Below are 26,229 nucleotides of genomic sequence, written 5' to 3' on the forward strand. Positions count from 1 at the left end.
ACTCCAAACTACAGAGTCGCAGTGCTTTCCCAAAATTGCTAGTTTTGGTGAAATACCTGAAAAACACATCAAATCTTCCACTTTCAAGCACCTTATCTCCCACATAACATTAGCTACCAAGAAAACACACCCTAAATATGAAAGCCAAGGGTCCGCTGAACAGTTTGATGCCCATTGTGCATAGGATCAGCACTGTATCTGGCATTTAGAGACCCCATAAGGACGTCAGTGCATAGAGATTGCCCCAGAGGTCTCTTTAGCTACTGAAAATTCAACACGTTAACTGCATTTTCTGTGGGGTAAAAACACAAAAAATACATTGACCCCCCAAAACCATATATTTTTGGAAAGTACACATTCGGGCAAATTCAAAATTGGTACCCATGTCTTTCTACTCCAAACTACAGAGTCGCAGTGCTTTCCCAAAATTGCTAGTTTTGGTGAAATACCTGAAAAACACATCAAATCTTCCACTTTCAAGCACCTTATCTCCCACATAACATTAGGTACCAAGAAAACACACCCTAAATATGAAAGCCAAGGGTCCGCTGAACAGTTTGATGCCCATTGTGCATAGGATCAGCACTGTATCTGGCATTTAGAGACCCCATAAGGACGTCAGTGCATAGAGATTGCCCCAGAGGTCTCTTTAGCTACTGAAAATTCAACACGTTAACTGCATTTTCTGTGGGGTAAAAACACAAAAAAATACATTGACCCCCCAAAACCATATATTTTTGGAAAGTACACATTCGGGCGAATTCAAAATTGGTACCCATGTCTTTCTACTCCAAACTACAGAGTCGCAGTGCTTTCCCTAAATTGCTAATTTTGGTGAAATACCTGAAAATCACATCAAATCTTCCACTTTCAAGCACCATATCTCCCACATAACATTAGGTACCAAGAAAACACACCCTAAATATGAAAGCCAAGGGTCCGCTGAACAGTTTGATGCCCATTGTGCATAGGATCAGCACTGTATCTGGCATTTAGAGACCCCATAAGGATGTCAGTGCATAGAGGTTGCCCCAGAGGTCTCTTTAGCTACTGAAAATTCAACACGTTTACTGCATTTTCTATGGGGTAAAAACACAAAAAAATACATTGACCCCCCAAAAGCATATATTTTTGGAAAGTACACATTCGGGCGAATTCAAAATTGGTACCCATGTCTTTCTACTCCAAACTACAGAGTCGCGGTGCTTTCCCAAAATTGCTAGTTTTGGTGAAATACCTGAAAAACACATCAAATCTTCCACTTTCAAGCACCTTATCTCCCACATAACATTAGCTACCAAGAAAACACACCCGAAATATGAAAGCCTAGGGTCCGCTGAACAGTTTGATGCCCATTGTGCATAGGATCAGCACTGTATCTGGCATTTAGAGACCCCATAAGGACGTCAGTGCATAGAGATTGCCCCAGAGGTCTCTTTAGCTACTGAAAATTCAACACGTTTACTGCATTTTCTGTGGGGTAAAAACACAAAAAAATACATTGACCCCCCAAAACCATATATTTTTGGAAAGTACACATTCGGGCGAATTCAAAATTGGTACCCATGTCTTTCTACTCCAAACTACAGAGTCGCGGTGCTTTCCCAAAATTGCTAGTTTTGGTGAAATACCTGAAAAACACATCAAATCTTCCACTTTCAAGCACCTTATCTCCCACATAACATTAGCTACCAAGAAAACACACCCGAAATATGAAAGCCTAGGGTCCGCTGAACAGTTTGATGCCCATTGTGCATAGGATCAGCACTGTATCTGGCATTTAGAGACCCCATAAGGACGTCAGTGCATAGAGATTGCCCCAGAGGTCTCTTTAGCTACTGAAAATTCAACACGTTTACTGCATTTTCTGTGGGGTAAAAACACAAAAAAATACATTGACCCCCCAAAACCATATATTTTTGGAAAGTACACATTCGGGCGAATTCAAAATTGGTACCCATGTCTTTCTACTCCAAACTACAGAGTCGCGGTGCTTTCCCAAAATTGCTAGTTTTGGTGAAATACCTGAAAAACACATCAAATCTTCCACTTTCAAGCACCTTATCTCCCACATAACATTAGCTACCAAGAAAACACACCCGAAATATGAAAGCCTAGGGTCCGCTGAACAGTTTGATGCCCATTGTGCATAGGATCAGCACTGTATCTGGCATTTAGAGACCCCATAAGGACGTCAGTGCATAGAGATTGCCCCAGAGGTCTCTTTAGCTACTGAAAATTCAACACGTTTACTGCATTTTCTGTGGGGTAAAAACACAAAAAAATACATTGACCCCCCAAAACCATATATTTTTGGAAAGTACACATTCGGGCGATCGGGCGAATTCAAAATTGGTACCCATGTCTTTCTACTCCAAACTACAGAGTCGCGGTGCTTTCCCAAAATTGCTAGTTTTGGTGAAATACCTGAAAAACACATCAAATCTTCCACTTTCAAGCACCTTATCTCCCACATAACATTAGCTACCAAGAAAACACACCCTAAATATGAAAGCCAAGGGTCCGCTGAACAGTTTGATGCCCATTGTGCATAGGATCAGCACTGTATCTGGCATTTAGAGACCCCATAAGGACGTCAGTGCATAGAGATTGCCCCAGAGGTCTCTTTAGCTACTGAAAATTCAACACGTTAACTGCATTTTCTGTGGGGTAAAAACACAAAAAATACATTGACCCCCCAAAACCATATATTTTTGGAAAGTACACATTCGGGCAAATTCAAAATTGGTACCCATGTCTTTCTACTCCAAACTACAGAGTCGCAGTGCTTTCCCTAAATTGCTAATTTTGGTGAAATACCTGAAAATCACATCAAATCTTCCACTTTCAAGCACCATATCTCCCACATAACATTAGGTACCAAGAAAACACACCCTAAATATGAAAACCAAGGGTCCGCTGAACAGTTTGATGCCCATTGTGCATAGGATCACCGATGTATCTGGCATTTAGAGACCCCAAAAGGAAGTTAGTGCATACAAAGTGTATACACTGCAATATAAGCTACCGGCATGTGCATTATGCGGCATAAGACCCCCTAACAGTAAGGAGACCCTAGAAAACTATACATTTTCCGAAAGTACACAATCTGACAAAACAAAAATGGGTAAATACATCTTTCTACTGCAAACTACCAAACTACAAAGCTATGCTAAACAGAACGATTTTTTTGACATTACTGAAAATTGTCACAAAGCTTGCATTTTACCCCATTATGTACCCCCACATTTTGTACCGTATCAACATGAAACATTCTAAATATGAACACCAGGGGTCTACTGAACAGTTTGATGCCCTATATGCATAGATTTACCAAACTATGTGGGGTACAGGGGCACCCAAGTAAAAATAGTGCATATGAATTTTCACATAAGATGCTTCGGCTCATGCAGTTTTTGCACCCGGTATGTGTATTATGTGCCATACGACCACCTAACAGTAAGGAGACCCTAGAAAACCATATATTTTCCGAAAGTACACATTCTGACAAAACAAAAATGGGTAAATACATCTTTCTACTACAAACTACCAAACTACAAAGCTATGCTAAACAGAACGGTTTTTATGACATTTCTGAAAATTGTCACAAAGCTTGCATTTTACCCCATTATGTACCCCCACATTTTGTACCGTATCAACATAAAACATTCTAAATATGAACGCCAGGGGTCTACTGAATAGTTTGATGCCCTATATGCATAGATTTACCAAACTATGTGGGGTACAGGGGCACCCAAGTAAAAATAGTGCATATGAATTTTCACATAAGATGCTTCGGCTCATGCAGTTTTTGCACCCGGTATGTGTATTATGTGCCATACGACCACCTAACAGTAAGGAGACCCTAGAAAACCATATATTTTCCGAAAGTACACATTCTGACAAAACAAAAATGGGTAAAAACATCTTTCTACTACAAACTACCAAACTACAAAGCTATGCTAAACAGAACGGTTTTTATGACATTTCTGAAAATTGTCACAAAGCTTGCATTTTACCCCATTATTTACCCCCACATTTTGTACCGTATCAACATAAAACATTCTAAATATGAACGCCAGGGGTCTACTGAACAGTTTGATGCCCGATATGCATAGATTTACCAAACTATGTGGGGTACAGGGGCACCCAAGTAAAAATAGTGCATATGAATTTTCACATAAGATGCTTCGGCTCATGCAGTTTTTGCACCCGGTATGTGTATTATGTGCCATACGACCACCTAACAGTAAGGAGACCCTAGAAAACCATATATTTTCCGAAAGTACACATTCTGACAAAACAAAAATGGGTAAAAACATCTTTCTACTACAAACTACCAAACTACAAAGCTATGCTAAACAGAACGGTTTTTATGACATTTCTGAAAATTGTCACAAAGCTTGCATTTTACCCCATTATTTACCCCCACATTTTGTACCGTATCAACATAAAACATTCTAAATATGAACGCCAGGGGTCTACTGAACAGTTTGATGCCCTATATGCATAGATTTACCAAACTATGTGGGGTACAGGGGCACCCAAGTAAAAATAGTGCATATGAATTTTCACATAAGATGCTTCGGCTCATGCAGTTTTTGCACCCGGTATGTGTATTATGTGCCATACGACCACCTAACAGTAAGGAGACCCTAGAAAACCATATATTTTCCGAAAGTACACATTCTGACAAAACAAAAATGGGTAAATACATCTTTCTACTACAAACTACCAAACTACAAAGCTATGCTAAACAGAACGGTTTTTATGACATTTCTGAAAATTGTCACAAAGCTTGCATTTTACCCCATTATGTACCCCCACATTTTGTACCGTATCAACATAAAACATTCTAAATATGAACGCCAGGGGTCTACTGAATAGTTTGATGCCCTATATGCATAGATTTACCAAACTATGTGGGGTACAGGGGCACCCAAGTAAAAATAGTGCATATGAATTTTCACATAAGATGCTTCGGCTCATGCAGTTTTTGCACCCGGTATGTGTATTATGTGCCATACGACCACCTAACAGTAAGGAGAACCTAGAAAACAATATCTTTTCCGAAAGTACACATTCTGACAAAACAAAAATGGGTAAATACATCTTTCTACTACAAACTACCAAACTACAAAGCTATGCTAAACAGAACGGTTTTTATGACATTTCTGAAAATTGTCACAAAGCTTGCATTTTACCCCATTATGTACCCCCACATTTTGTACCGTATCAACATAAAACATTCTAAATATGAACGCCAGGGGTCTACTGAATAGTTTGATGCCCTATATGCATAGATTTACCAAACTATGTGGGGTACAGGGGCACCCAAGTAAAAATAGTGCATATGAATTTTCACATAAGATGCTTCGGCTCATGCAGTTTTTGCACCCGGTATGTGTATTATGTGCCATACGACCACCTAACAGTAAGGAGAACCTAGAAAACAATATCTTTTCCGAAAGTACACATTCTGACAAAACAAAAATGGGTAAATACATCTTTCTACTACAAACTACCAAACTACAAAGCTATGCTAAACAGAACGGTTTTTATGACATTTCTGAAAATTGTCACAAAGCTTGCATTTTACCCCATTATGTACCCCCACATTTTGTACCGTATCAACATAAAACATTCTAAATATGAACGCCAGGGGTCTACTGAACAGTTTGATGCCCTATATGCATAGATTTACCAAACTATGTGGGGTACAGGGGCACCCAAGTAAAAATAGTGCATATGAATTTTCACATAAGATGCTTCGGCTCATGCAGTTTTTGCACCCGGTATGTGTATTATGTGCCATACGACCACCTAACAGTAAGGAGACCCTAGAAAACCATATATTTTCCGAAAGTACACATTCTGACAAAACAAAAATGGGTAAATACATCTTTCTACTACAAACTACCAAATTACAAAGCTATGCTAAACAGAACTGTTTTTGTGACATTTCTGAAAATCGTCACAAAGCTTGCATGTTGCCCCATTATGTACCCCACATTTAGTAACGTACCAACATAAAACACTCTAAGTATGAACGCCACTAGTCTACTGAACAGTTTGATGCCCGATATGAATAGATTTACCAAACTATGTGGGGTACAGAGGATGCCAAATTGAAATACAGCAGACAAAATGTCCATGTGCAAAGACAAGTAACAAAGAACAATGTAAAAAGCAATACAATTGATAAAGATAAAAAAAAATCACTAAAATCATTTTTTTTTTTTTGCCTAATAATATCTGCGGGCAGAATAACAGTTTGAGTATTTTGGCTAGAGCAAATAAGTTTTACAGACAAAGTCAAGCAAACAACAACTATGCATAACTGAAAATGCTATAAAATGGCTAAACATGCAGTAAAATACCCAAAAATCCACCAAAATCACAGAAAATGTAGTAGAAACACCAAAATAATACACAAAAGGTATTGCGCAGTGCGGTTAGCGAATACACTATCCGCAATGGCAATAAAACATTTTTTTCAGGCAAGAATAAAAACGATGCGATTAGAAAAAAAAAAATAATTATAAAATTACATAAGTGTGTAAGTGTGTGTGTACATGTGTGTAAAATGTGTTTTGTGTGCATGTGTGCGAGTGTGCAACCAAGTGTGAGTTTTCTCTAAGTGCTGTAAGTGATAAATGTTTGAAAACCTCCCAAAAATGCATGTGTGTGTGTGTAAGTGTGAGTATAAGTGTGTATTAGTGTAATAAATGTGTGATTGTGTGTTTGTGTGTGTATTTGCCACTTACTTGAGGTCTAGGTGAGGATCTGGAGGAGAAAAACGATCTGGCACACCAGCAGCATCAGCTCATGTGAGGGGGCGGGGCAGGAAGCAGGGGGGCCAGAGGGGGAAGCTGCGGAAGGGAGAGGAGCTGCACACAAAGCCACGAGGATGGCAGGTGAGTCCCATGGGGCCCCTGGGCGATCGCTACCCAGGGGCCACTCGTTCCCCACCTCTGACTATTGTCTGGAGGCTGGGGAACGAGTGGGGAGCGAAGGAATGGCTTGAAAAGCCATTCCTCCGCTCCCAAAACCGGAAGTGCAGCAGGACGTAGAATCTACGTTCTGTGGCACTTTGGTCCTTTGATACACAGGACGTAGATTCTACGTCCTGTGGCACTAAAAAGGTTAAGTATATTGGGAAGAATCATGATTGTGTAAACGTTACAACTAGCGGACTCTGGGAACATGTCCTCTGGAGTGATAAATAGCATTTCTCCATCTGAAAGGCTGATGGAAAATCTGGGTTTGGCAGAAGTAAGGAGAAAACTAGCTTCCTCATTGATTAATGCAAACAGTTAAGTTTGGTGGAGGTGGAACAATGATGGGGCATTTTCCATAGTTAGGATAGGGTTTCTGGTTCCACTGAAAGAAAACCATAAAACAACAACATTCTTGAAAACTATTCACTTCCTACTTCCCACTTCCAGTTTAGGGAATACTTTTTCTTGTATCAGTCAAATAATGCACCTATGCACAAAGTAAGATTCATACAGAATGACTTTGCTGAGATGAAAGGGTAAGAACATGACTGGCAGGCACAAATCCCTGAACCCAGTAGAATACATATGGGATGAAATGGAACACTGACTGTAAGCCCAACATTGGTGCCCAACCTGATTAATGCTTTTGTGGCTGAATGGTAGAAAATCCCACCAGCAATATTCAAAAAACCTCTCCCAGAAATATAGAACAGCAAAAAGGGGGAACAACTACATTAATACCCTTGGTCTAGGAATAGGATGTTTGACAAGCAGGTGTTCATCTCCTTTTGGCCATATAACACAAGCCTTGTCAACCTTAGGGTAAGTTGTAAGTGCATTAGGCTAAGCTGACAAAATGACTTCTTTTGGCTGAGATATTTATAAGACATAACTGCTGCAGGGTGTATTCACTTTATAGTGTCCTTGCCCCAGTTGCAATGGGTTGACCATTAGGTGAGAATTACTGGTAAACAAAAGGTGGCGTATCCTGTTTTAGCACTTTTCCGTATGTTATTTACTTGTGCCGCAAGGCTGATATCTTCCTCAAACCTTTCAGACGTTGCATGAGCTCTGCTATGAACTCCTGGAATACAAAAAAAAAGGCAACTGATTTTCTGCTTTATGTAAAAATACTGACAAACATGGTACAATAAACATTGTTTTTGAAAGAGGAATCTCTAAATTTTGTAAGCAGCAATTAATGCTACAATAAACGCATTTGCTTCCAGCAAATATAACTGTGTCATAGGGCTGCTGCACAACCCAGAGATTCAGCAGCAATGTGGCAGTGCTGTTATAACTAGGTACCCTCAGAGATGGCTTAACATCCCCTGTGTGACCACCTTATGATGGCAGCCCAGCATGTACTTGCTGACATCACTGTAGAGGGACAATCTAGAAAAAATTAGCATCCAGGGGTATAATGGATGGGTTAGAGGCCAAACATAACCATACTGATTATTTACAGCTTTACTTGCTCTCATTTATGGTCATCTTCATTGGTCTGAATACTAAAACTCAGGATTTGAATCATGGGCTACTACAAACTTGTGTAAACTATACTCCTTAAGCAAAATCATGAACTTTATGGGTAGCTGTCTTAGTTCTTAGTTTCCCTGCATTATCATGAAGCACTGAGAGAAAGGGAAACATAAATAAATATAAGAGAAGAGGGATTAGAAGTCCTATTGGACCTCTACCAATCTAATACATCAACAGTTACAGATTTAAATCAAAGGTGCAGCAAACTATTGTGGTCCAGGGGTTATTATTTTGTATCCCCCTAGCTGGATGCATTTAAAATTGATTCCTGAAACCACTGCATAGAGAGGATGTGTTGTTAAGGCAAATATAAGGAAGTTTTATGACTCTTGAGGGTACAACAGACTTTCTTGTATAAGATCATTAGTGAACTGCAAACAAATATATTTGGCACTGAGAAGTTCATGTACAGAGGCAAAAACCACAGATGCATTTGCTTGTAAAAAAATGAAAAAAAAAAAAAAATACAGAATGGGAAGGACAGAGTGATGGAGAAAAGAGCAGTTAAACAGAGTTAAAGATCAGAACAAGTGGTAAGAATGAATGGGTGAAAGAGCCAATGAGTGGTGCCCGGAGAAGGTAATGTTAATTATATATAATTAACATTACATACATATATGAACAGGTAACAAAGGGCATGCTCTTTGATTCTTTCATTTAAAAGATAATTAGCCATTAATTTGAGACACTATAACCAATAATGTAATTTCTGCATGTATTCAACCAACCAAGGGATTAAAATACTCACCCCTGTAGGCTTGGTGCATTCTTTCAGGATTACCTTAAATATAATAATACATAAATGTTCCATTTTTATCAATAAAATAAGCAGATAATGCCTTAAATATAGTAATAAAAACATGTTTCATTATTATCAGCAATATAAGCAGATAATGCCTTCTGGGCTGAATAAGGGACCGTATGTGTATAGTATAGGGAAGTTAATGGCATCACATCACCACTGTACGAGATACAATGGTGGGCATAGCAATGTTACAGCAGATAATACTCCTCCCACAAAATAGAAAGTATTCTCTGTACACCATACAGACCTAATGGTTGGAATGAACATAAGGGTATACCTAGAATCAGACAGCAGATGCAATGGCACAGTCTAAAGAGACATCTTGTTTGGTCTATTGTTTTTCTAACACAACATAGCAATAGCTAGTGTATTACATATGGTTAAAAATCAATCACATAAGAATTATTCACAAATATATGACAAATAAGCATATGGAATTGAATGTAGGACATATAATCCATATACTGCCTGCAATGCAATGACAGGCACAAAAATGTACAAAATACCAAAAAAAGCAGAACAGAGAATTCCTGTTTTCTGACTACAGCAGGAACGCATCTTGTGGAGTAAGTGTTTGGGCAGGTTGTGAGTGTGTGGCTGGGATGGATCGTGAGCATGGTCATTTATTTGGATAAGTTTTTTTTTTAAAAAACAGGTAATCTATTCTACTAGCCATGGCCCATTGCAAAAGGGGCATGGCTAAGGAGTGGGCTAATAATCCAGGCCCCCTGGTTGGATAGGCCATTTTCACTAACTAGTACAGGGCTCCATCCATGACTTCTGTTGGCAGCTGTAAACAAGTTTGTTTTTCTTGTTTTCTAAAAAAAAATTGTGTTCCCAGACAATGGTTTATAGAAGTATTCCTGAGCCCATTCAATGTTTCCCTACAGAATTCTGCCTGTTTTTAATGCAGTGCCATCTGGGGGACTAAAGATCATGGCCATTCAGTATTGGCTTTTGACCTTACCCAAATTCAAAATGAGTATATATTTTTCATAAACAATACAATTTCTTGATATATTGTCTTTGTACTATTTACAGTGAAATATATGGGTTAAATGATATGCAACTCATTCTATTCTCTTTATATTTACAGTGTCCCAACTTTTTTAAAAGCAAGGTTGTACATAACCTCTTAAATGTTAATATAAAAAATTTTTCCTTTCACAGGGTCATACTGGGCCACCGGAACACAGGGAAAAAACCCGGTTCCTGTTGCCGCTTCCCCTGGCCACCGATGTGGGACTCAGGGGAGGATGTTGGGTGGGTGGCAGGGGCCCCTGCAGGGGGTTAGGGATCATGGTGGGGGCCCCTGCAGGGGGTGCTGGTGACATAGTTGTGCTAGGGCACCTTGGGGGATACAGGGCCCCTCGGGGGGCGGCAGCCCCTGTGGGCCCTGCACCACCCAGTCCGACCCTGTCCCTTCACTGTTCTAAGTAGCTTTTCTATTGATTTGATTGTTAAACAGCTGAAAACAAATTTGGCCTAGTATATCAGGATAACTGGAGCATTCCTAAATGTAATCAAGGACAATATTATTTGGAAATAAGTAGAGACATTATATCACACATACCCTAAGGGGTATGGCTTTGAGTTCTACTTTACCTGAAGTTTTAATTTCTGCTCTTCTGCTGACAAATCCAGAAGATTATCAATATCAATATCTGGTTGTACTTGTTTGTCCCTTGATGTGTCCTGTTTATACAGCAAAACAACATAAAACAGTGGCATGTGTATTAAGGAGCATCATACCGTATAATTAGGGATGCTGAAAGTCATAAAATTTTGTATTGCCTACTCCCCTGTCTGAGGAGGATGTGATGCTTTATTAGTGATACTCCAGTTTACAAGAGATTATGAGTCATTAAATATCTTATTAACTAATTGAATAGCATTTTGGATGCCCTTTTACAAAGAAGCACCATCAACAGCAGTGATCCCCAACCAGTGGCTCGTGAGCAACATGTTGCTCAGCACTCCCCTTGATGTTGCTCCCAGTGGCCCCAATGTAGGTGCCATTTTTACATTTCTGACCTAGAAGCAAGATATAGAAGCACAGAGACACAGTTTTACTCCAAGCAGAGCCTCCTGTAGGCTAGTAGTCCATATGGGGCCAATCACAGTCCTTATTTGGTTCCCCCAAAGAACTTTTTTTCATGCTTGCGTTGCTCAACAACTCTTTTTACATCTGAATGTGACTCACAAGTAAAAAAGGTTGGGGATCCCTGATCAACAGTGAGTGTAAGCAACCTCAGCATCAGAAATGTTTTCCCTGCCGTCAGGATAAGATTTCCCTATCCATTCCCTGTTTCATCTCTTGTTTTTTCTTTCCTTGTTATGTATTAATTACAAAATGTGGTTATGTATTCCATTACTGGCCATGGGTTTCCATTACCTCAACGCCATTTTACCTGACAACATAATCACCTACCTGTGGTCCCCTCCTCATGGGGCAAACAGTCTCAATAACCCATAGCTTCCGTTATGCAATACAAGAGCTCTGTCTGTAGTGGACTGATTTTATGGTATTAATCAACGACATAACTCCTATGTTCTGATTTGTTACTGCTTGCACCTTGTTTTCCCTAAAGCCTTTCCTTTATTTGCCCCTATCCCCCTGGGTCCCCATGCAGTCACACCATCTGCTCTTCCTATTGTTGCACTACTGGGTGATTTAAGGGGTTGTTTACTTTTAAATTAACTTTCAGTGGGATTAAGACAATAATATTCTGAGAATATGATTTGTGGTTTTTAAGTTATTTAGCTTTTTGTTCAGCAGCTACAGTTTGGTGTTTTAGCAGCTATCTGATTGTTAGGGCCTTGTTTACCAGGCAATAATTTGAAGAGACTGGAATATAAATAAAATGGGACTTCAATTGAAATTAATAAAAGAATATAAGAATAAAAACAAACAAAATTGTAAGCTCACAGAGCAATAATGTTTTAACTGCTGGGGTCAGTGACCCCCATATGAGTTCTGGAAAGAAAAAATGCTAATCATTTAAAAAATATAAAAAAAAAATAATAAAGACCAATTGCAAATTTGCTAGAACTGAGACACATTGCACATTTCAGCATACAAAACAAATAATAAAAACTAAATCCTGCCCTCTGGACACTACCTTCACACATTTAAACTAAACTGGGCAGCTTGTAGTCACCCCTGTACTCACAATACTTCTTTGGGGAAATGTATTTGTCAAGGCTCCCTCTGCTCCTTGCATTGGCAGGCAGCACCCCAGCCCCTCACCGTAGTATTGGTAGATAATGGTATTGGAAAATGTGCAGATATCACAAATTCCAGAATTCCTTAACTGTACACAATATTTCCCATTTTTTAGGAAAAACACTTTGTTGTATTTTTTATAACAATGAGAGTGAAAGAGATAAGAAGACATATTTGAGGTATAAAAGAAAACTTCTATTAATACATCATATTTGAACCTGTAGCGTAGCAAACAACTTTTAAAGCTTGTATAAAATAAATCAATTATCATAAATTTGTTAATTATATGATAATGGTGTCCCTTTAGAGTTCTGTAAATGATGCTATAGTTTGGGTTACAGGTGAATTAGTGAGAAATATGTATGTTTATGCCAATATTTACATTGGTAGCTTCATACTAATGTAATTACAGTACAGGTATGGGATCTATTATCCGAAATGCCAGAGGTTTTCCTGATAAGGGATCTTTTCATAGTTTGGTTACCATTACTGTACTGTACTGTACAAGTACTGTACTTGTAGCTTTCTGGATAAATGGCTTCCAGAGAATTTATCCCATGCCTATTTTTTTAAAGGAGACATATCCTATAAAAATTGAGAATGTACCAGTGAATTATACTCCTCTAGATATAGAAGGATTGTGCTTAAAAAGTTGTGTTTCTGACTGATTTATTGAGAAATTCCACAAAAACCCCACTAGTTCCACTTCCTGCTGGCTGAATTCTCTGAATGTGCAGGGGAGCCGGCGGCCCTCAGTACACTGCACTGTAGAATAGGAACCAATCAGCAGCTATACTGACCTGATAGGGAAAACGTCGAATCTCTTTGGGTAGAAATTTCTGTAGGGCTGAAGGTCACAAAGAAAATGATCATTGGTGTATGCTATAAACCACCCCGTATAGATGAGGGGGATGAGGCCCAACTATTGTTGCAAATGGAGGAGGCTTCAAAACTAGGTCAAGTTGTTGTTATGGGGGACTTTAATTATCCGGACATTGACTGGAGTAATGGGGTGGCTAAGTCAGAAAAAGCTAGTAGGTTTGTAAATATGCTAAATGACAACTTTTTATTTCAGGCAGTTCAAGAACCCACTAGGAATGACGCTATTTTGGACCTGGTAATATCTAATAATAATGAACTCATCTCTAACATTTGTGTGGGTGAGCATTTGGGGAACAGTGATCACAACATGGTCTCCTTTGAGATAATGCTGCAGAGACAGCTCTATAAGGGAGTAACTAATACGCTCAATTTTAGACGTGCAGACTTTGCCAGTATAAGGGCATCTCTGCAATGTGTCAACTGGGAAAGGCTTTTCATGGGGTTAGACACAGAAGGAAAATGGAACATCTTTAAAACATTGCTTTGTAGGTATACACAACAGTATATTCCCCTTGTAAGCAAGGAGAGGCAGCGCAAAGCAAAACCTTTATGGCTGAATAAAAGTGTTAGGGTCGAGGTTGGTAAGAAAAAACGTGCTTTTAGGGCATTCAAGTTAGCTGGGACAGCAGAAACTTTCATCAGGTAAAGAATCAGGAAAGAATCCTAAATTATTTTTTAATTATGTGAATAGTAAAAAAATGAAGCAAGAAGGGGTGGGAACTTTATTATCACGGGGGGGTAAGTTGGTTGATGAGAACGGGGAAAAAGCTGAAATTTTGAACTCTTATTTTTCATCTGTCTATACATCTGAGGAGCCAGATAATGAAGGCTTCCCTTGTAATATGCCCAGTTCTAGTAATTTAGCTACTGGCGCATGGGTCACTCGGGAGGAAATTCAAAAGAGACTTGAACATGTAAAGGTAAACAAAGGTCCAGGGCCGGATGGGATTCATCCCAGGGTATTAAATGAGCTGAGCGCTGTGATTGCCAAACCTCTTCACTTAATTTTTCAGGATTCATTGAGGTCTGGCATGGTGCCAAGAGACTGGCGGATTGCTAATGTGGTGCCGTTATTTAAAAAGGGATCCCGTTCTCAGCCTGAAAACTATAGGCCTGTTAGTCTGACATCAGTAGTAGGAAAACTTTTGGAAGGGGTAATAAGGGATAGGGTACTTGAATACATTGCAGTTCACAATACTATTAGTTTGTGCCAGCATGGTTTTATGCATAACAGATCTTGCCAGACTAATTTAGTCGCCTTTTATGAGGAGGTGAGCAGGAACCTTGATGCTGGAATGGCAGTTGATGTCATCTACTTGGACTTTGCTAAAGCGTTTGATACAGTACCTCACAGAAGGTTAATGATCAAATTAAGGAATATTGGCCTAGAACATAATATTTGTAATTGGATAGAGAACTGGCTGAAGGATAGAGTACAAAGAGTGGTTGTAAATGGAACATTTTCTAATTGGACCAGTGTGGTTAGTGGAGTACCGCAGGGGTCAGTCCTTGGGCCTTTGCTTTTTAACTTGTTTATTAATGACCTGGAGGTGGGCATAGACAGTACTGTTTCTATTTTTGCTGATGACACTAAATTGTGCAAAACTATAAGTTCTATGCAGGATGCTGCCGCTTTGCAGAGCGATTTGACAAAATTAGATAACTGGGCAGCAAACTGGAAAATGAGGTTCAATGTTGATAAGTGCAAAGTTATGCACTTTGGTAGAAATAATATAAACGCAAACTATCTACTGAATGGTAGTGTGTTGGGGGTTTCCTTAATGGAGAAGGATCTAGGGGTTTTTGTTGATAACAAGTTGTCTAATGCCAGGCAGTGTCATTCTGTGGCTACTAAAGCAAATAAAGTGCTGTCTTGTATAAAAAAGGGCATTGACTCAAGGGATGAGAACATAATTTTGCCCCTTTATAGGTCCCTGGTAAGGCCTCACCTTGAGTATGCGGTGCAGTTCTGGGCTCCAGTCCTTAAGAAGGATATTAATGAGCTGGAGAGAGTGCAGAGACTGCAACTAAACTGGTTAAGGGGATGGAAGATTTAAACTATGAGGTTAGACTGTCGAGGTTGGGGTTGTTCTCTCTGGAAAAGAGGCGCTTGCGAGGGGACATGATTACTCTGTACAAGTACATTAGAGGGGATTATAGGCAGTTGGGGGATGTTCTTTTTTCCCATAAAAACAATCAGCGCACCAGAGGTCACCCATTTAGATTAGAGGAAAGGAGCTTCCATTTGAAGCAGCGTAGGTGGTTTTTCACGGTGAGGGCAGTGAGGTTATGGAATGCCCTTCCTAGTGATGTGGTAATGGCAGATTCTGTTAATGCCTTTAAGAGGGGCCTGGATGAGTTCTTGATCAATCAGAATATCCAAGGCTATTGTGATACTAATATCTACAGTTAGTACTAGTGGTTGTATATATAGTGTATGTATGTGAGTGTATAGATTGGTAGGTGTGGGTTAAGTGTGCTGGGTTTACTTGGATGGGTTGAACTTGATGGACACTGGTCTTTTTTCAACCCTATGTAACTATGTAACTACTATGTAACTGAAGCCTGCCTGTGCTTTTGTGACTGCAGGGCTGTGATTGGCTCTCCCCTGCCTACTGTGCTTCTGGCAGGGACCTTAGGACACGCCCACTCTTCATTTCACAGTGGATGGAGAAGTGATACGATCTATAGGGAGCTCCAATAAAGGGGCCATTGTTACAGAGAGGATTAATGTTTAGCCCAAAGGGAAACCAGCACCGTATATTATTCATAATTGCCTACAAAATTAGGGTTTTCTTATTTATCCAATATGTCTGCTTTAAGTATTTAACTGATGATCACAATGTACTATTATGTGAATACTACGTAAACACACAAGAGGGGCAACCTTCTGGTTCTTGAGTCCATGTTATTTTTTATTCAGGCAGTGGCACATGGTGCAGTTTTGGGCACTTTGAGCACCATGGAATTAAAGAGCCAAAAAAAGAGGAGGAAAGCTCCCAAGGAGGCATCCCGCACACTTCTACCTGTGTTTTTTGGATGTGCAAATAAAGGTTGATCGATTTTAATATTAACTGTTGCGGCTTTTTTGGCTGACCTGGAGTGCACTGCCAATGTGTGAAGTTTTGTGATGAGATTTGTCGGACGGACTCGGGGCAGGAGCACTCGGGTCAACAGGACCATTTGGAAAGCACAATGCTTTCTTGTTTGGAAGTTGCCGTGAGTTTTCACCTGAGTGCAGGGTCCGGGGAACAGGGTCGGACTGAGCTGCCGGGACACTGGGAAAAATCCCGGTGGGCCCCAGCGGCCCAGTCCGACCTTTGCCGGCGCTCCCCCTACTGACTGTTCCTCCCCTGACACGTTCAATTTATACGCGCTCGGGGAGGACGTCAGGCGCGGGCCCTGCGGGGGGGGTTAGGGGGGCCCCTGGGGGGGTTAGGGGACGCGGCTGGGGCACCTGCAGGGCCCCTGGGGCGGGAGCCCCGGTGGGCCCTGCACCCCCCAGTCCGACCCTGCCAGGGAAGGTTGCACCTGGACCAGAGGATTTGAGCGGTGAGCAGTTTTTGTGTGGGGGAACCTGTATTGCTTTTTTCAGATGGGCACCTGTATTTTATTTTTAAACTAATTTCCATGTTTGAACCAGCCCTTAAACTATGTGCTGTGGATATATAATTTTTTTGTGTGGCATCCTACACACTTACTTTGCAATTAGCTTACAAGCACTCATTGCCTGAAATGAGTCTGTCTCTTCCCAAGGCAAATATTACATAACAAACACTGGCAAGAGTGCTTGTCCGTAAATTTCTTTAGTTTTTAAGATGACATAGTTATCAAAGTGATTCGATCAATGTGTTACCTCATCAGAATGTGTTTGACTGCATAGAACAGTTAAAATCTATTCTTTGGGGTGTTAGCGTTCATGAGCAGCATTGGGATTCTATGAGAAATCACCCTCTAAATGTTTTGCTCAAGGCAAGATTATAGAGTGTAGATTTACTTTTAAAAAAATAATAGAAATGTGGCAAAAAAATTTATTTTTATTCATAACATTTCATAGTGTTACAACAAAATTAAGCTAATTATGTTTAGACATTGCTTGGCCTAAGAACATATGTGTTTGTGAATCATGCGTTAGTATTATTTCTAGGCACAAATTAACGCATGCATTAAAATTAACGCATTGCAGTAGCGCAATTTAATGCATGCGAAGTTACTTTGACAAATCGCCCGTTATTTATCGCTTCAATTTGAACGCAAAAAAACATGCGATAACGCTTATATCGACCTTTAGTGAATCAACCCCATATTGTTTCAGAAGGGTCTAACAGGTAATGTCTTTATTTTTAAAGAATGTATTTAATTTTATTAAGCATAGGCACTCTTTATAATAAATATTGCAAGGTGCAAGATGAATTATATCTTTCATATAGGCCAGATGTTTTCAGCCTTTTTATGTTTTTATGTGTATAGCTCATAAAAAGATTAAAAGGGTCTAGATATACTAAAAAATATGATATGAAGAAAAGCAAATCAGCATGCATGCTAAATCTCACCCACACGTTAGGCACCCCTTTCCTGAACTAATCTCACCCCCAAGGGGCCACACCCACAGACGGGGAAGCGCTAATTTAGCCCTGAATAGAGTAAGCTAGTGAGACATAATTAAACCACACTGAACACAGAAATTAAATGACTTATGACATCATGTCTAGGTTGCTTTATCTCATTAAAATATTGTTTTTTCACAAGCTTGTTTTTAATTCTATTACACTAAGAAAAATTACCCTGTAATAAACACTGGTAATAGACACTTGTACAGCTAACCTATCACAGAAATAAAACTAGTACAGACAGTACATGTATATTTTCCCTGACAATCTCATAATTAATATATTTTGGTTTGGCACAGATCTCTAACATATAACCTGGTCCAACAGGGTACTGAGTGCCAATGGTAGGCTCAGACAGAAAGCTATAGACCAGTGAATAGTACAAATGATTACTTTATGGCAGGGGTCCCCAACCTTTCTAATTCGTGAGCCACAGTCAAATGTAAAAAGACTTGGAGAGCAACAATAGCACCATAAAAGTTCATGGAGGTGCCAATTAAGGGCTAAGATTGGCTATTTGGTAGTACATTTTGGTTTTAACCAAAACTTGCCACCAAGTCAGGAATTCAAAAATAACTACCTGGTTTGGGGGCACTGAGAGCCACATCCAAGGGGTTGGTGAACAACATTTTGCTTACGAGCCACTGGTTGGGGATGACTGCCTTGGGGTCTGCACATAGTGCCCAAAAGGAGCCATTGCAGGTAGGATGTTGGCCATTACAGGTAGGAATAGAACTGCAATATGGTGACAGCAACATTTCATCAGATCTGTGTTACCCATGGCTGTCATTAAAGTTGCTAGGCAAGAACTGTAACACCATTGGCAGGACAAATTTCTATAAATAATGGTTTCCTATACAGTTAGACTAGCATGCCCTGGCCCCATAATCAGTAAGCATGGTCCTGTTGTCCTCTATCTGCATTTTGGTGGTCATTGTAATCCCTTTGGTATCAGACTCACCTTACTCTGGTACAGCTCCTGAAGCTTGGCATCTACCCATTCTTCCAGGTTAAGCCTGCGCTGTATCTCCTTCCGGTTATATTTCACAGTGAGTTTGCCAAGCTTTTTGGGTTTCACATGTTCTTCAGGCTTTTCAGGCTTTTCAGACTTTTCTGGAGTCAAAAAGGTAACCCGTGGTGTGCTACATTCATTGACCGCCATAGCCACCCTGTTCCAAGCAGTAGTCCCTCAACCACCTCCCCAGCTTTTTATGGCACTTCTTGCTCGCTCCAGTTTTTATGCCAGGAGAAGATTCAATCTCATGTGTAGGAAATTCATGTGATCCGACAATAGAGAGAGAGAAGGACTCTGGCAGATGAGGAGAGGTTGCAATAAAGCAAAGTCCCTGACAGCCTTCTACGGTTTCACCACTCCTACGCAGATATAGATCAAATGTTTAAATATTATCTTACTGAGCCATAATAAGATAAGAGGGACATATTCATGTTATACTTGCAGACTTCAATAATATTACAGGGGAAGCTAAATGACAACCTAACCAAACCATTATTAACCTCACCATAATTAACACCAACATAATCAGGGTTGGACTGGAGTGTGCAAGACCCACCGGGGCTTCTCCCCCAGGGGTTCCCATACCCCCTCTGGGGCCCCCGCTGCCTGCTACCCCACCACAGCCTTTGTCACGATCAGGGGAGGAGGGCAGGGGGGATCAGGTCTGGGTCGGAGAGCATTACAGAGTTTTTTCCATATTCCTGCTGGCCCAATCTGACCATGATTGATCACTGATACACCAGTTTTAGTAAGTCATGTGATACAAATTATATGCTAAGCATTCATTATATATATGATATCACTAAGGACAGTTTATAAGGATATATTTTACAAGATCATAATGGCTTTATAAGACACCAACATAGTATGCAGCTCTGTGCAATAAATAAGTGTATACGCTGCACATACAGATTACATACGAAAAAAAAACCGATAGTGGTACAAAATGTAAAGAGAGGCCCTGCTGAAAGATATCCTGTGACCAATGTAAGCAGCTCACAGTCTAAATACTATTATGGATATACATTTCTATATTATAAAACAGAAGATATCTGCTGTCTGCTGATAAAATGTTAAATGGCATTTTCTTCTTGGTTGATGAGTTGTCTAGGTTTATAGCATCTGGAGCTAACAGCCTAGCTTCAGTTTAATCATTCCCAAAGCAAAGAGCATATGAGAGTTCAAAGTACACTCATTAAGTCTCCAGTGTATAATACAAAGCCAACAGTTGCTAATGTATGGCTAGCCAGTCAAGGGACACTTCAAAATACCAGTCATAACATTAGATCTAGTATAAATGAAATCTAAGATACTAACATAAAACTTGCAAATTGTATATATCTACTTAACGTGATCCCACCCATTTCTGGATATTAACACCAATTTTATTAAACAGTACAGGTAAACATCATTAAACCCAATAGGATTGTTTTGCCTCCAGTAAGGATTAACCATATCTTACTGTAGCTGGGATAAAATACACGGTACTGTTTTATTTTTATAGAGAAAAAGGAAATCATTTTTATAAATTTGTATCATTTCATTAAAATGGACAGGACAATGGAATGGAAGATGGCCTTCCCATAATTTCTGGATAATAGGTTTTCCATACCAATACCTTGTGCTTGATTCTTACTAAGGTGCATAAATCTATATTGGATGTACTGTGCACATCTGTATTTTATGTACATACTTTGGTACATAGACTGGGTTACACATTTATCAGAGGACATAAAAATAAGAGCTAAAGGCATAATATCATGTGTAAATGAAATAAATTCCTCCAAAATACCCCACAGGTAATAGCACTTGAATATATTATACTGTCACACATGCAACCCATTACACCCCACAACATGTCAAAACAGATTTAGTCAGTGTCGGACTGGGGTGTCTGAGGCCTATCAGGTTGCTACCCCAGTGGCCCCCTCACCCCCTCAGGAGTCCTGCCGCCCACCCACTCACCAACCGCCAGCCCCACTCCGTCCAGTGCATACCTTATACTTACGCTGCAATTGAGGGAACAATACTTGCAGGTCGAATCTGGGTTGATGGGGCCCACTGGGGTTTTCCCAGTATCTCACCAGCCCATGCCAACCCTTGATTTAGGTGTGCTGACTTTGATTATTCTGCACCAAGCATTCTACCATTCTACCTCACACTCTAATCTTTCTTTCAGTGTAAACATGTACGTTTTACCAATTCTGCTTACTTCATTGCAGCCAGTGAATGGTTTCTATTCCATGGCAGTAATAAGTAGTGTTGATTGCTACTTGTCTAGCAACCAATCAGCAGGTAGCAATTACTGGTTTGCTGCTTGAAAACAAACATCTGTATAGGTTCCTGACACCTGGAAATAAACATATAAACTATGTTTTCTAAGATTTGGGTCCGACAGGAACCATTGTTACCCATACATTCTGATCATTAACCATTCTTAACACTACTTTCCACCAAATATTTCTTTGTAACTCATTCGAACCATTCAGTCCTGCTCTTTCTAACCCTTTTACAGTATCCTGATTAAAAGAACTGTAACAACAAAATATGAAAGTGAATAATTCATTTGGGAAAGTATCCTGTATGCACTTTTCCTCAAAGACATCCAATGTTTGCCACCACACCCACAGACGTTTCTATATTAAGATAAAAAAAAAACATTGTAAATCCTAGGACACCCATTCAGCCTTCAACAAAAGCCTTTATTAAGATATAAAGGTCATTTTTTACATTGTTTGTTTTCTTTTATAAATGATTTACCTGTAGATTAAGCATTTTCTTCAGCAGCTGGGTCACCATTAGTAATCATGGGTCCCCTTACAATTATGTTGGCAGGGTTCCTTTAATGAAAAAACACAATGCATTCATGGTCACGCCCTGATTGACCCAGGTCACTCCCTCATTATGGCTCCTCCTCCTTTGAGCATATTAGACCAACTCTTTTTCTATTAGCGTGTGCCCACTGATGAAACTGCCCATACATGTACCAATAATATTGTATGAAATGATTATTGGTAAATGTGTGGTGGCCAGCTGATCCTGAACGATTCCATGTATTATGTATTATGTATTTGCATGAATGATTAGAACAAAAGAAAGGCCTTCCTGTGAGATCCCTCTCTGTCTATTTGGCCTGTGGGCCGATTGGTCACAAAGCATGCCTGATTTGCCTGTGTACTCTTAAAGTAGGGGGTATTACTGTAGTGGGATTCTAGAGGCATGGATTGCCACCTTTACTTTTGGTACCATTGCTCCTTGGCCTGGTTCTGCAGGCAGGACTAAAATAGTGGACAGGGGCAGGGACATAACTACAGTCCTAATCAATATGCAATTTCTATATATCTTGGCCCTAAATTGAATTTGCTGTGAGGCCCAATGACATCTAGTTACGCCACTGAACGGGGGCCAGCCTGGAAGTTAAATAATAGTACCCCCTGTGTGTTTACGGCATATTTATTGTGATGAATATCCCTAGAAATATAAAGAAGTGACTGTTATACCCATGTCAGTAATAAAGCTGTAACTAGATTGCAATTTATAAGGTGGGGCTGACCAAAAAAAAAAGAGGAGCTGTAACCTAAAAAGTGTAAAAAAAAGCTCTGTCCTATGGGGATGATCCAGACAGGGATCATAGCTCCTTTTTACAAAGGGTTTAGTACTCTTTTCCTTCTTTCAATGTCACTTTGCATTTTCTCCACTATCTGTGCTTATAGGCAATGAGATCAATGGCATCTGCCCCACATACAGAGTGACAGGCCAGTGAAACCAATGTCACTGGCTACCGACAAGGAGGGTATTGACCAATTACCCAATTACCCAGGCCAATAATCAGCTCACATAGGGACCAATAAGCAGGGTAAGAAGCAGATGATCCCATGAAGTACCAAAGCTGTCCTTGTGAAGTAAAAGTTCCCAGCCTTCCTGATCAATAGCTGATCAAATATTTGAGGAAGCCTTTATTCATTTTTAATAAAATACATTTTTTATACAGATTCTGTATAATTCTATGTATTAAAGGGCAACCTAAGCATTTTAGCATGAACAAGTATTTTAATTTGCATTATGGCATAGGACCATTGTGCCACTCTTCAGAGCCAATACAGTGGCTTGCAAAAGTATTCTGCCCCCTTGAACTTCTCCACATTTTGTCACATTACAGCCACAAACATTAATCAATTTTATTGGAATTTCACGTGAAAGACCAATACAAAGTGGTGTACACGTGAGAAGTGGAAAGAAAATCATACATGATTCCAAACATTTTTTACAAATAAATAACTGCAAAGTGGGGTGTGCGTAATTATTCAGCCCCCTTTGGTCTGAGTGCAGTCAGTTGCCCATAGACATTGCCTGATGAGTGCTAATGACTAAATAGAGTGCACCTGTGTGTAATCTAATGTCAGTACAAATACAGCTGCTCTGTGACGGCCTCAGAGGTTGTCTAAGAGAATATTGGGAGCAACAACACCATGAAGTCCAAAGAACACACCAGACAGGTCAGGGATAAAGTTATTGAGAAATTTAAAGCAGGCTTAGGCTACAAAAAGATTTCCAAAGCCTTGAACATCCCACGGAGCACTGTTCCACCGATCATTCAGAAATGGAAGGAGTATGGCACAACTGTAAACCTACCAAGACAAGGCCGTCCACCTAAACTCACAGGCCGAGAGCGCTGATCAAAAATGCAGCCAAGAGGCCCATGGTGACTCTGGACGAGCTGCAGAGATCTACAGCTCAGGTGGGGGAATCTGTCCATAGGACAACTATTTGTCGTGTACTGCACAAAGTTGGCCTTTATGGAAGAGTGGCAAGAAGAAAGCCATTGTTAACAGAAAACCATAAGAAGTCCCGTTTGCAGTTTGCCACAAGCCATGTGGGGGACACAGCAAACAGTGGTCAGTGAAAGAAGGTGCTCTGGTCAGATGAGACCAAAATGGAACTTTTTGGCCAAAATGCAAAACGCTATGTGTGGCGGAAAACTAACACTGCACATCACTCTGAACACACCATCCCCACTGTCAAATATGGTGGTGGCAGCATCATGCTCTGGGGGGGCTTCTCTTCAGCAGGGAAAGGGAAGCTGGTCAGAGTTGATGGGAAGATGGATGGAGCCAAATACAGGGCAATCTTGGAAGAAAACCTCTTGGAGTCTGCAAAAGACTTGAGACTGGGGCGGAGGTTCACCTTCCAGCAGGACAACGACCCTAAACATAAAGCCAGGGCAACATATCCATGTGTTAGAATGGCCCAGTCAAAGTCCAGATCTAAATCCAATCGAGAATCTGTGGCAAGATCTGAATACTGCTGTTCACAAACGCTGTCCATCTAATCTGACTGAGCTGGAGCTGTTTTTCAAAGAAGAATGGGCAAGGATTTCAGTCTCTAGATGTGCAAAGCTGGTAGAGACATACCCTAAAAGCCTGGCAGCTGTAATTGCAGCAAAATGTGGTTCTACAAAGTATTGACTCAGGGGGCTGAATAATTACGCACACCCCACTTTGCAGTTATTTATTTGTAAAAATGTTTGGAATCATGTATGATTTTCCTTCCACTTCTCACGTGTACACCACTTTGTATTGGTCTTTCACGTGGAATTCCAATAAAATTGATTCATGTTTGTGGCTGTAATGTGACAAAATGTGGAAAAGTTCAAGGGGGCCAAATACTTTTGCAAGCCACTGTATATTTATACAATATAAAATAAAAATAGTGTCCCATATCTTTCCATATTTACCTTCTGGGGTAAAGCAAAGTAGCCCCCTACTATTCTATACTCCTGACTGTACACTTGTGCAGTGCCTTGGGGCCCAGAAAAATTAGTATGCTCGCTGTGTGTGCACTGCAGGGAACAGAGGAGCTGGAGGGCCACACTAGTGGGACCCACAGTGTACTGTGGAAGCCTTTGCCATGTTTACTGGGTAAAATACTCTGACAGATCTAACCACAGTAATGGCTGCAGTAGTAACTTAGGAACCCTATTGGAGTAAAGAACCGCCAGCATCCTGCAGGGGCAATCATGGTCACTCCACCTCCTGAAGCAGGGCCCCTGCCTCTCCCATTATACCCTATAAAAACATGGGGTGGATGTTATAACCTATCAGATACAAAATGTACTCCTGGGGGCTGATTTACTAATCCACGAATCCGAATCCGAATAAGAAAAATTCGGATTGGAAAACGAACATTTTCCGGCTTAATCATATTTTTTGCAATTTTTTCATCGGCGTTACGACTTTTCCGTAACCGTTACGACTTTCGTGAATTGTCGCGACTTTTTCATAGCCATTATGACTTTCGTGAATTGTCGCGACTTTCTCATAGCCATTATGACTTTGTGAATTGTCGCGACTTTTTCATAGCCATTACGGCTTTCACGAATTGTCGCGACTTTTTCGCACTGAGCGCTCGAAAAATTTGTGACAATTCGCGAAAAAGTCACAAAGTACCGATCATTACGAGAAAAAAAACGCATTCGGACACTTTTCGGACGTTCGTGGATTAGTAAATGTGTCCCCTGGTCTAGTACTAGTCCACTACATTAAGGACATTTCCTCTTACAGGAAAGTTTGCGTGACTTTCGGCAAATAAAGTGACGTGTATGCCTTCCCACTAGCAAATCACTCTAACCTCATCGTAGGCCATTGCCCTTAGGCTATATCAGATAGGGCCACTCTTAACTAATATGGGAGCATTTCTTTTAATATGGGACATTTCTCTGCTGCCAAACTGTACGGGGTTGTCATGGGTTGTTTTCTATTTGTAGTTAATGGAAGGGTTGTGAGTTTGACCCACTTGGGCTACATTGCTGGACACTCAAAGGTTGTATCCATGGACCCATTGCAGTATATTGTTGCCTGTCTGGGATAATATCTATGGAACCCATTGCCTTGTATTGATGGACTGTATGAGGTAATATGCTGGCACTCCTTTGGTCTGAATTGCTGAAATGCCTGTGGTAAAATGTAAAATGTAATGTCTAAAAAATGCTAAATTTTATATACTGAACTTATTGTACCAACCCAAAGGTTCATTAATTATGTTAGGCTATCTTCTGAGAGTCAGTGACACTGCACATGCTCAATGTGCTCTGTGCTGCTGATGAGAAGCTCCGCTTTGGGATGTTCACAAATCATTAAAATGTTACCAGA

General features: G+C 40.2%; 1 protein-coding gene across 1 annotated transcript; it reads right to left on the bottom strand.

The window, feature by feature from the left end:
* Positions 1-7,152: 7,152 nt before the first annotated feature.
* On the bottom strand, positions 7,153-19,430 carry ppp1r14d (protein phosphatase 1 regulatory inhibitor subunit 14D). The gene is made up of 4 exons (XM_004917434.4): positions 19,028-19,430; positions 10,954-11,043; positions 9,292-9,324; positions 7,153-8,085 (listed from the first exon to the last, which is right to left on the bottom strand). The coding sequence occupies exons 1-4, from the start codon at positions 19,226-19,228 to the stop codon at positions 8,017-8,019; spliced, it is 393 nt and encodes a 130-aa protein (XP_004917491.2). The 5' UTR covers positions 19,229-19,430; the 3' UTR covers positions 7,153-8,016.
* Between the last annotated feature and the right edge of the window lie 6,799 nt (positions 19,431-26,229).

The sequence above is a fragment of the Xenopus tropicalis genome, chromosome 8 (genome assembly GCF_000004195.4).
Source record: "Xenopus tropicalis strain Nigerian chromosome 8, UCB_Xtro_10.0, whole genome shotgun sequence".
Lineage (NCBI taxonomy): Eukaryota > Metazoa > Chordata > Amphibia > Anura > Pipidae > Xenopus > Xenopus tropicalis.

Excerpts from the sequence above, each read along its gene's own strand:
- ppp1r14d (XM_004917434.4), bottom strand. The coding sequence starts at position 19,228 with ATGGCGGTCAATGAATGTAGCACACCACGGGTTACCTTTTTGACTCCA. Across the intron at positions 11,044-19,027 it reads AGGAGCTGTACCAGAGTAAG|GACACATCAAGGGACAAACA; the intron begins GTGAGTCTGATA and ends CTGTATAAACAG. Across the intron at positions 9,325-10,953 it reads AGCAGAAATTAAAACTTCAG|GTAATCCTGAAAGAATGCAC; the intron begins GTAAAGTAGAAC and ends ATTATATTTAAG.